At 39.0% G+C, this 12,445-nt stretch overlaps 1 protein-coding gene across 1 annotated transcript; it reads left to right on the top strand.

The window, feature by feature from the left end:
* The first annotated feature begins 7,276 nt into the window (after positions 1-7,276).
* On the top strand, positions 7,277-12,001 carry LOC107783470 (putative pectate lyase 8). The gene is made up of 7 exons (XM_016604443.2): positions 7,277-7,506; positions 8,047-8,100; positions 8,744-8,818; positions 9,895-10,537; positions 10,629-10,732; positions 10,959-11,097; positions 11,174-12,001. The coding sequence occupies exons 1-7, from the start codon at positions 7,400-7,402 to the stop codon at positions 11,393-11,395; spliced, it is 1,344 nt and encodes a 447-aa protein (XP_016459929.2). The 5' UTR covers positions 7,277-7,399; the 3' UTR covers positions 11,396-12,001.
* The last annotated feature ends 444 nt before the right edge of the window (positions 12,002-12,445 follow it).

Below are 12,445 nucleotides of genomic sequence, written 5' to 3'. Positions count from 1 at the left end.
GGGAGGACCCCTTCCATGATTACTTTACTAAAGTCGAAGATGCTACCGGCCTGAGAGACTTGGAGGTTTCGAGGAAGGACTCAGGCGAGACATCGAGCCTTTTCAACGAAGCGCAGCAAGCTCTGAATCGGGTAAGCCTTAACTCTCTTTGTTGGTATTACCCTTGTGTTCATTTTTCTCTTCCTGTCTAACTTCTTTTCTTCTTTTTGCATAGGCCTTGGCGCTCCATCAGGAGGCATTTTCAAAGTCCCGAATAGAGTTGAGTTGATGTGAGACCGACCTCCGAGGGCTCACGGAGGAGAGAAATGCCCTTAAACTTCTTAGTGGGCAAAAAGAAGAGGAGACCAAGGACCTCCGAGCCGAGTTGGCCAAGGCTCGCCAAGATCAGACCGACCTGACCGAGCAGGTAATGAAAATCTTAAAAGCTCATGGGCTCGATTCGGGAACGGTGGCTAACATTTCAATCTTATAGCTGCAGCAAAATATTGAGAGGATCGAGCAATTCTGCAAGGAGGTTGACATGATGAAGACGGAGACCTTGGGGTAGAAAGAAAATATGGTCCGCTTTGCTGCTGAAAAAGAGGCTGCTCGAGCCCAATTGTCATCGGTCAAAAGTTAGCTTCGAGGCATGAAGGAGAAGATCTCAGCTCAGGCAAAAAAAATGGAGAAGTTCGAGGCTCGTTTGGCTTCTGAATTTGCAAAGGCCAAATCTGAAGCCGAAAAGAAAGAAGGCTGAGGCAGATGCGATCGTGGCCGCCTACCGGGCCGATGCTTAAGCTGCTAAAGTCCAAGCGAGAGAGGCAGCCGAGATCGCTCAAACCCGAGCACATTGGATTGCTGAACTCGCCAAATAAAAATCTCGGAGGGAAACACTCGAGGAGATCCACGCTCGAGGTTTCGATCTTACCGATGAGATAATAAAGGCTAGAGAGCATGAAGCTGATACTGGAGCACTGTCCTCTTCCGATGATGATGATGATGATGATGATGATGGCAGCAAGAGCGGGTCCGAGAATGGGGAGGACCTCGATGGAGAGGAAGCTGCCCCTGAGGAAAATTAGGAACCTTAGGTTGTTTCCTTTTTAATTTTTTGTGCGGGACCCTGATCGGTCCTTGTAAATATCTTCGTATATATATAAGATCTTTTTTCTATTTTATTCCTACTTTATGAAAATTTTGCTCATAAGTTCGAGGCTTAGGCAACTTGACCGAAGCCGGACTAGTGTAGTCTTAATCGAGTGAGTACTTGATCGAACTCGGAGTAGGGTGACCCTTAGGTTTTAATTGAGTGAGGATGATTTCTCGAACTCAGAAATAAAATGGCCATTTAAGCTCTTGAATTAGGCCGATACGGCCATAATAAAAAGAATGGCTTTCTCCTCCTTTTCGGCTTGAAAAGTTTATTGTTTAATCATATAAAATCTATTGTACCTTAGCATGAAATAAGGGATTTGCTCGAGAGTTCGGACGATTCCGTACCCATTAGGGTTTTCAAGGGTCGATATTATCGAGATCCTTTGTTTCGTAGTGCCTTAGCATAAAATAAAGTGTTTGTTCAAGAGCTCAAACGACTTTGTACCCATTAGGGTTTTCGAGGGTCGATATTATCGAGACCCTTAGTAATTCAGCCGAAGGTATCCTTTTTAACCAGTTTATGAAAATATTGCATGTTTTATAACAAAAATCAGATGTCTTCGAACCGTGTTGATTTGGCCGTAGCCTTTAGCTTGGGACTCACCTTTTGGGCTTCCCCTGTTATACTTCGAACTTGTTCGAAGTATCAGTCCCCGAGTGGGGTGGCCGTGACCTATAAAATCGAGGGTTGCCTTTTTAAGGTCTTACGATCTCGAAGTTTTAGTAATTCGATCATGTCGATTTTTTGGATGGCAGTCCCCGAGTGCAGGGTCAATTGTTCGAACTTTAGTTGTGAGTTGTGACCGACCCTTAAGCTAGTTTCTAAACAGACCATAAGCACGACATTGTAAAGTAAAAATTTCTCTAAGGCATGAAATATCTAGCAAGGAAAAATACTTTTTTCAACATATTAACATGCTAACATGTTTTCCATTAAGGCTCGAGTAATCTACATGGGCATGGTTCGTTCGACCGTTTGACCCTTACAAAATTTATCTATCGAGACCTTGTCGGCATGAAGTATTTTCCTTGTAACTATCCAAGGGTCATGCCCCTCGATATTCGAGGTTGATTGTAAAGGAGCCTTAGATACTGTTGAATTGCTCTAAGTTAGCACAAACAATGGTTGCCTCGTTAAAAACCACGCCGGAAAAACCCATTTGGGACAAAAATCGGTCTAAGGGAAAAAGAGTGCAACGCGTGCTTTCAGACCCATGGACTTTGTGTTTGAAGAATCCTTTGATGTCTTCGATTAAACACCTGCAAATAGTTAGTATAAAATATAAACGAAAGTGGAGAATGTCGTACCTTAGCAGTAATATCGTTTGAGGAGTGATATGTTCCAATTATTTGGTAATTGTTCGCTGTTCATCGTGCCAAGTTTGTAGGATCCCTTTCCGATGATATCGAGGACCTGATACGGTCTCTCCCAGCTCGAGCCAAGTTTTCCTTTATTTGGGTCTCAAGTATTGAGGGTGACCTTCCTCAGAACCAAGTCCCCGATTTTAAAGTGTCAAAGATTGGCTCTTCTATTGTAGTACCTTACGATCCGTTGTTTCTGTACGGCCATTCCAACGAGAACGGCTTCCCATATTTCATCTGGCAATTCGAGGCTTGTATTCATAGCCTCGTGATTTGACTCTTCCGTTGTATATGGAAACCTGACGCTGGGTTCCCCGACTTCAACCGGGATCAGAGCTTCGGTGCCATATATTAAAGAGAACGGTGTTGCCCCCGTACTAGATTTTGGCGTTGTTCGATACGCCCAAAAGACTTCGAACAATATATCTATCCATTTTCCCTTAGCATCCTTCAATCTTTTCTTTAGGTTTTGAAAGATGGTTTTGTTTGTCGATTCGTCCTGTCCGTTCCCACTAGGATGATATGGTGTTGGCATGATCCTTTTTATTTTGTGATCTTCGAGAAACTTTGTCACTTTGCTGCCGACGAATTGCTTTGAATGCGGATTCAAAACGATGCATAGCCCGGACCCCTTCACGTTCGAAGCGCCATCTGTAAAGAGGGTCCACACCCCCGATGAGGTACCCCACTTTAATAATAGTTTCTTTTCGACCTCAGATACGAGGGCTGGCGTAAAGTCGGCCACGAAGTCCGCTAAGATTTGAGACTTGATGTTTGTTCAGGATCGATACTCAATATCGTACCCAATAATCTCGACAGCCCATTTGGCCAATCGGCCCGGAAGTTTAGGCTTATGCAAAATATTGCGAAGGGGATAAGTAGTCACCACACAGATCGGGTGACACTGAAAATATGATTTTAATTTCCTAGAGGCGCTTATTAGGGCAAGCGCTAATTTTTCTAAGTGTGGGTACCGGGTCTCGGCCTCACCTAAAGTTCGATTAACATAGTAAACAGGAAATTGCGTACCTTGCTCTTCTCAAACCAGGACCCCACTTACCATGATTTTCGAGACTGCTAAGTACAAGTAGAGTTGCTCGTCCGTTTTCGGAGTATGAAGCAGTGGCGGGCTCGAGAGGTACCGCTTTAATTCTCCCAATGCTTGTTGGCATTCGGGGGTCCATGCAAAATTGTTCTTCTTTTTGAGCAGTGAGAAGAAGCTGTGACTTCTATCTGAAGACCTCGAGATAAATCGGCCTAGGGCGGCTATGCGCTCTGTTAATCTTTCGATATCCCTTTGAGTTCTGCCGACGGGCCTGTTTGGATAAACGGAACCAGAAAGGGTCCCCAATTGATCATTCTCGACCCTGATCTTTGACTGGTACTGATTATGTACATCGACCTAGGTTACCGCTGGATATTCAGTTAAATTCTGCTTTAGCTGTCGTGATGGCACCGAACTTCGTTTGTTCAAACCCTAAATAATGGCTTGAACAACCCAATCGTATGTGACCGGTGATAGTTCCATGCATTCCATCTGTAACCGAGATACGAATTCCCTCAGCATTTTGTTGTCTTTTTGTTTCACCTTGAAGAGGTCCGACTTCCTAGTTGCAACCTTTATTGCTCCGGCATGTGCCTTTACGAAGGAGTTTGCAAGCATGGCGAAGGAATCGATAGAATTAGGAGGCAAATTATGGCACCATATCATTGCTCCTTTCGACAAAGTTTCTCCAAATTTCTTCAGTAAAACAGATTCAATCTCATCGTCTTCCAAGTCATTCCCTTTTATTGCGCACGTATAAGAAGTGACATGCTCAATAGGTTCAGTGGTCCCATTATACTTAGGAATTTCTGGCATTCGAAATTTCTTCAGAATGGGTTTCGGAGCCGCACTTGGAGGGAAAGGCTTATGTACGAAATTTGTATGAATCCATACCCGTTAGAATCGGCGGTGCCCCCGGTATTTGGTCAACCTAGGAGTTGTATGTCTCTATTTTCTTGTCGTTTGCCTCGATTTTCTATTCTCCTGATTCAATCCGTTTAGTGATCTCCTCGAGCATTTTCATAATAGCGGGGTCAGTCCCTGATTCGTTGGCGTTCGACCTTTGCGGCACAGGATCGGTCCTGTGGACGACTTCTGGTTCGATCATACTCGGTGGTCGATGCTGATTTTGTAGTTGTGTTATAGAGGCTTGTTGAGCCTGTAACATTTTGAATATCAATTGGAGGCTAACTCCACCATCTTCTCTGCCCTGCGTACCTCGACCACCTGATCGAACTTCCCTGCGTATGCTACCTTCGGGATCAACGCCCAAATTTGCATTTAGGACGACATGTGAACTGACATCGACATGATTTGCAATTGGTGCTCCCTCGAGGTCAGCCTGAGGCGCCTCGATCCCTGGGGCGACTATAATATCATTTTTCCTGTGAAATCCGAGGCTGTTGTCACCGTGTGTAGGCGTTGCTTGTGAGTTTGACATGTTTATCCTGAAAACAAAGATTCTTACGAGAACAAGTGTAAAGCAGTGTGTGTTATCAGAATTAGTATTAAGTAATCACTATTATCCTTGGCCCCACGGTGGGCGCCAAACTGTTTACCCTTAAAATTGGATAACAATTAAACTTATAATATGGTTCTAAGGACACGTGATTTCTCTTAATACCAATTGATAAATATGAAGATTAATAACAGAAATGAACTATAAAGTAAAGCGAACTAGTGTTGAAACGTAATTCAACCCTCGATCTAGAGTGCACTCGGACTGATTGATACCAAACTAGTTAAAAATAAAGCAAGCTGATGAGCAAAAGAGTATAAGCTAAAGGGAGAGCGTTATATTGCCTTTTTTTATGCAAGAACAATCTCTCTTACAAATGGTTAATACTCCCCTTTATATAGTAGAGGGAATCTACTTATGGTATAACTCTAATTAGAGAAGAAAATTTCATGATTAGCTAATTAACGGTTCCTAATTTGATCCGTTCCGAGATTTTCGCCATGATCTTCGATCAGTCACGGATATTTTGCCTTTCCATTATTATGTTATCTTAGATCTTGCTCGATGCCTGACTTATTCGGTCTCGATTGCTGCAAGTCTCGATCCCGACAGGTACCTCGAATCCCAAACTAGATACTTTATCCTCGTACCTCAGATCCACTACGGGGTCGACCTCCGATGCAGCTTCCTGGTCCCGGTCAGATAGAAAAATTGGGTGGGCTCGATTTTAACCGTATACAACTATAAAAACCACAAATTAAGTTGAAAGGTACATCTCGCTTAACCGCGATTAAATGATTAAGCTTATATACAATATACATATTTTACATTTATTTATTAGATCTGAATATGATATAGAATTGAGTATTTTTCCTAATGAGGAGGAAAAAAGCTAAATTAGCATACAATAACAACATACCTAGTATTATCTCACACCGTGGGGTCTGGCCTAAATTAGCATATAAATCATTAAAATTAAAATTCCTAACATGGCTGCTAATTTTCTTCCTTTTTTGAAAAATAGAGTTTTCTAATCTTAAAAATATGATACCAATTCAATCAATTACAGAATGTTTACTTTATAATCTCATTAAGTTATATATTTTTACCATGCGTTTGACAGGCTTATTCAATTGGGATAATATTTAAAAGTTTAAAAGATTTATAATCTACCGTGTATCATCTCATAATTTTAACATCAAATAAAAGTGTAACTTACAATTACATATATCATAAAGTTAATTTACAAACATATTAGTATCAATTTTCAGATAAAGAACAAGGGTTGCTATTAGATAAAATCATCATATGTTATACTCCACTACTAGTGGTAGCTAGGGGTGTTCATGGTTCGGTTTGGGTCGGTTTTTCCCTAAAAAGAAACCAAACCAAGTAAGTCGGTTTTTCAAATATTGGAACCAAACCAATTAAGTCGATTTTTATCGATTCGGTTTTTGTCGATTTTTCGGTTATTTATCGGTTTTTTCTTAAATATGAGACATGCACTAACAAAACGCATATTCCGGAAACTACATTTTCAACGTAATGCTATCAAACCAATTGCTCTTTGAGAAATCTATTATTTACCAAAATATATTGATGATAATTGACTCAAATAGTGATGAATAACTTAAGTACTCAATTAAAAATCGATTATTTTTAACATGAAATAAATTCTTGTACTTAGTAAAAGAAAACTACCAATCAAACTAGAAGGCAAATAATTAGATTATTATAATAGCAAAGAACTAGACTAAAAATACAAATGACTAATATGTACCATAAAATTTTAGAAACTTCATATAAAAATATACATACATATAGGTATAATAATAAATTTAAATAGTTACTTTTATAGTCGGTTTGGTTCGGTTTTTTTCGATTATTTTTTTATTAAAACAAAGCCAAACCAAATTTGATTGGTGTTTAAAATTTAAAATCAAAACCAAACCAAATCTAAAAATATTTTTTTTTTTATCGGTTTGATTTGGTTTTCGGTTTGGTTCGATTTTTCGGGTTTTTATTAACACCTTGGTAGTAGCACTAAAGTTGAAAAAAGGAATCCTAACTTAAAGCGGTTACTGGCGGTTACTAAGGTGGTTAGGTTAAAAAAAGAAGTGAACATAATTTAACCTTAGTGACGAGAAACAAACCGAAACCACTAACCATAGTTAAAACAATAGGGGATAATAGACCTTTTGGGATTTAGTTGATAAACGTCCGTTAAACTTAACGTTTTCTGATTAACAAGGTCTATATAAACCGACACCCAGGCCGTTACGTTGGGCGCAGTGCACCTTCTTCTCTGACTCTCTCTCTCTTCTTCTTCCTCTGCTTTGCTCTGTTTCTTTTTCCGATCCCATTGTAGTGAGAGAAAGAGAAAAAGTGTGCAGCGGAAAATGGCAATGGGTTCGTTGCTTTCATTTAGTCTCAGTTCTCTGCTTCTTCTTTTGCTGCTCGTCGGAGTTTACGCCGGTGTTCAGACTACCGACAGTTTCGACGTCAGGTCCGTCGAATTTTTTTTCTCTCTGGTTAACTCTATAAAGCATCTACATTCACGTTTTCACAACAGAGTTTTAACTGTGAAGTTTTTGTAAAATTACACAAATTCAACGTACTTTTTTTTGCTTCTCTGGATAAAAATTCATCTGCATTTTCAAAAATACTATCAAAATTTGTATTACATATTTTTCTATGCTTTGTTTTTTAATGATTTCTTACGAGTTCTTCGAATTCTACTTTGTTAGACTCTCCGTCTAATTCCCGTAATTTCTTAATTTTGTGATATTTTCCATGTTTGTTTTCCTTTAGACTCTTCTAGAAACTCTGCTGTTGCAGAATTCCGAGAAGTTTTAGTTCCACAAGCATTTTCTCAGAATTAACCAGAAAAGCTTAAACTACATGGTTTTGAACTGCTCCTTAACCTCTATATTGCACAAAGAAATTATAATTTTAGCTTTTTCAGGGAGAACATTATATGCATTTTAATTTTCAATGATTAACAAAAAAGCCTAAAAATGCTACATTTTGGTTTGGTTTTTTACAGGACAGTGGAAAAAGTGCAGTTGAAGAGCTCTGAAAACTTAACAATGGCGGCGAGGTAAGCAGAAACTAATTAACTCAACGAGTTGACTCACTCAGTATATCTCTGCCGTCGGTTTTTGGTTCCAAAAGGATTCATTAAATATTCACCGTTGGATGTCCTTAATTGACTCACTGTTCCGATCCAACAATCTGGTAGAAGGAACAATCTCAGCCGTTGAGATACCTTTATTCCATTAGATCTGAACCGTTAAAGCGGTTAAACGTTCATTTTACTGTCTCTCATTGGATTCCTCTGCTCTGTTACCAGAAAATCTTCTTTGGTCCTTTAACTGCCTCTCCTTAACTTACATTTCCAAAATTACCCCTATCTTTTCCCCTAATTTACATATCTCGAAGCAGTTAACGATTCGCCACACCTCGCAGATTCTAGTTGCACTTTTTGACGGTTTTATTTATATATATGTATAGGGTGAATGTATGTATAGGCATTTTCGCACCTTGAGCAGTGTACAAAAAACCACGCACTATGGTGTTTAGTGTGTGTGTATCTTTTTACGGTGTACTTTGTGTCACCCCACTTTTTGCTGCGTGGAATAGTGGATAAATGTCGGTTGCCTATGTTTTACATGCATTTCCATATTTGCCCTTGTTAGGGGTTGTTTGTTTGATGATTTTTTTGTTTTGTTTTTATTTATCAGTTTGGAAGAGATTGAGGAGAAATTAAGCAAACATGCAGTGGATGATCCAGAACAAGTTGTGTCCATGGTTGCAGAGTGGGTCACCTTTTCCTTTTATTCCTAATATTGACTTTTTTCTTGTTATTGGAACAGTTCCTAGTTTTAATTCTTCGCAAGTTTGCATTAACCCACATTGGGTTTTGGTTGTTATGAGTAGTCCTTTTTTGTGGTCCGTTTAACCCCTCCTCTATGGCAGACCTACTCAGTACCGAATAAATCATCTGTTTTTATACATATAAAAGTGTCTTAAACACAAGAAATGTTTATGTTCTGTGCATTGTATTATGTTTTGTAATTATAGTCAGATCTGTACTGTCTCCTTATCCTTTTTTCTGATTTAAAAATATTTAATTGACAATAATATCTCAGGAGTAGATAACTTAATATGGGGAAGTCCCTTATATTTTAGTATTATTCAGTATTATCTTCTATTTTGTCATTTAGAGAAAAGGAAAAAGGGTGTGTTTGTGTGTTGGTATTGTTATTTACAATCTGTAAAGTCATTAATTGACTGGTTACACATGGAGTTGTGACAGTTTTCAAAAGTGCATGTGCATGCAAGAAAATATATCAGAATGACAGAGCAAACTGAACGGTGCGTGCTACTAAAATATAATTGGACAATAGTCACTGAGATTATACTGTTCTTTTTTCACGACTCTTTTATCTTTTTTTCACGTGACAGCATCGCCCTTGTTTATATTTTTTTTAAGAGTGCCTCCAATATTATTGTTCGCTGCTTGTACTAGCCCAAAACACACCAAACCAAATTAGGTTTTGTGTAATGACAAAATGCTTTAATGCATTTTCAGTGGCTCCAAACTAATGGTCCCTGCAAGAATAACTATATGTACCTAGCTAGTTATTTCCACCGACACTCTAAAAAAGTAACCAGCACCAGTATTTGATTTTGACCTTCGTATTTCCGTTCCTAGGAAAAAATTTAAATCCCCTGTTCTTTAGACACAATAATTTACTTAAAAGAATAGAAAGTGACATGTTCCTATGAAACTGTTTGATGATTTTACTGTCAATGTGTGAAAATGACTATCCGCACTATATGAAACATTTCTTTGTGTTAAATAGCTAATTATGGTTTGGGTGCTTAACAGGAGCATTAGGAACAGCACTGAGAGGCGAAGACTTGGATATTTCTCATGTGGGACAGGAAATCCAATTGATGACTGCTGGCGTTGTGACCCAAATTGGCAAAAGAACCGCAAGCGCCTTGCTGATTGTGGCATTGGATTTGGGCGCAATGCCATTGGTGGTCGCGATGGTCGTTACTATGTTGTCACTGATTCGCGCGACGATGACCCTGTTAACCCCAGGCCCGGTACCCTTCGCCATGCTGTTATCCAGGAGGAGCCTCTATGGATTGTTTTCAACCGTGACATGGTCATACAATTGAAACAGGAGCTCATTATGAACAGTTTCAAGACTATCGATGCCCGTGGCTACAATGTTCACATAGCCAATGGTGCTTGTATCACAATTCAGTTTGTTACAAATATTATTATCCATGGCCTTCACATTCATGATTGCAAGCCAACGGGGAATGCTATGGTGAGGAGTTCGACGACCCATTTCGGCTGGAGGACAATGGCTGATGGTGATGCCGTTTCTATCTTTGGCTCAAGCCACATATGGATTGATCATAACTCACTCTCTCACTGTGCTGATGGTCTTGTTGATGCTGTTATGGGCTCAACTGCCATTACTATTTCTAACAATCATTTCGCCCATCATAATGAGGTACTTTTAATTCTTTCAAAACTACTTTTAGATTTTTCTATCTCTGCTGTCCAGAACTAACTTCAGGGGCTATTTGTGTTAATGCAAACAGGTCATGCTATTGGGCCACAGTGACTCCTACACTAGAGACAAGCAGATGCAAGTGACAATTGCCTATAACCACTTTGGAGAAGGTCTCATTCAAAGAATGCCAAGGTAACTGTCTGCTCTTGGAACTTGCTCTAAACAGCTTTATCCAATCTTATTATTTCAAGAAATCATAATTATCATTCTTTACCATTTATCGATCAATCAACTATATCTCAAAATTGAAACAACATGGAGTTGTTTGTATAATTACCATTACTTGTCAAAAAAATTAAACAGATCATAATTACCTTTGAAAAAGTGTAATGATGTGAGTGTTTGTGAAAAATTGCAGATGCAGACATGGCTACTTCCATGTGGTGAACAATGACTACACTCACTGGGAGATGTATGCTATTGGTGGAAGTGCTAACCCCACCATCAACAGTCAAGGAAACAGATACCTTGCCCCAACTAATCCTTTTGCAAAGGAGGTAATTAAAAGCCAAAAACTGTAGATGATTGCTACTTTATAATTGTAGTGAATTAACTAATTTGATTGAAACACAGGTAACAAAAAGGGTTGACACAGCAGCAGGTCAATGGAAGGGTTGGAACTGGAGATCAGAGGGAGACTTGATGCTTAATGGTGCCTATTTCACTCCATCAGGAGCTGGAGCTTCAGCCAGCTATGCAAGAGCTTCAAGCTTAGGTGCCAAATCCTCTTCTATGGTGGGCGCCATAACTTCAGGTGCTGGTCCCCTTGCTTGCCGCAGAAGCCGCATGTGCTAGTACAGCCAGCTTCACCTCTATCATTTATACAGATTTTCCAAAAGAAAGTGTCCCTTTTTTTCTTTTTTTCTACTAAGTATTAAATTCCCATTCTTACTACTAAAAAGCACTACCCTAAAGTTCTCCCAAATCAAAGTTATATCCCATTGTTTGTCAATGTCCATTAATCATCTATTCAGTTCCTCCTTGGCAAGTGTACTTTTTTTACACTGTCAATTTCAGTTCCCGTCTCAAAGCGTTGTGCAACCTCGGCCTGATTTCACTTCAAGAAAAGCCCAATATCTGTTCTTTGAAGCAGGTGCAGAAGCGTTGTCCATGCCCCATTTCTTTTCTTTTTTTTTCCAATCTCAAGAGTTCTCAGTTTCTTCATCCATTGGTTTCTTCTAACCACCATTTGTCAACCACCCCCACTCTATCTTTGTGTCTTGAGTCTTTAGTCTGCATATTGTGCTTTGGCTATTGTGTTTTTATTGCCTTTTCTTTATTATAGGAGCGAATGATTTTGTAAGTTTTTTCTTAGCTTTCTTGAGTCATACAAGCTATATAGTGTGAATGTCAAAAACTGTTATTGGAAGGGAAAGAAAAAAGAACCTTTTTTGTTTGAAATGATGCAAAGTTACTACCTTTATGTTACTTTTTACTTTTTTGCTTTGTCATTGTCATTGTCAACAGAAACATTAATATCATCTTGGTTGTGCCTTTGTGTTGTGTTAAATCAATAGTATAATTTGATATCAATTACACTTGTCCAAGTTTTGCTTTTCATCCTGCTGGTAGTTGCCATAATGGTAGCATGTGCTTAAGATTGTTAGAGTGCAAAACTAACTTTAATGATGAGTGTGCCTTTTGAAGTCATGATACCGTTAAAACTTTGGAGATTTATATGCCTAATGGTTTGTCGTGAATAAATCAACTCCACTTAGGCATAATCTATTATCATAATGATGAAAAAAGATTTTTGTCACATGGGATTCCTTATTTTTACTCTATAAATTTGGTAAAGCTTGAGGATTAAAACTAAATAGAACTATAAAGAGCTTAAATTACCTT

Source organism: Nicotiana tabacum, chromosome 14, assembly GCF_000715075.1.
Source record: "Nicotiana tabacum cultivar K326 chromosome 14, ASM71507v2, whole genome shotgun sequence".
NCBI classification, from domain to species: domain Eukaryota; kingdom Viridiplantae; phylum Streptophyta; class Magnoliopsida; order Solanales; family Solanaceae; genus Nicotiana; species Nicotiana tabacum.
The sequence above is the reverse complement of the archived record's forward strand: the minus strand, read 5'-3'. Positions and strand labels throughout refer to the sequence as shown.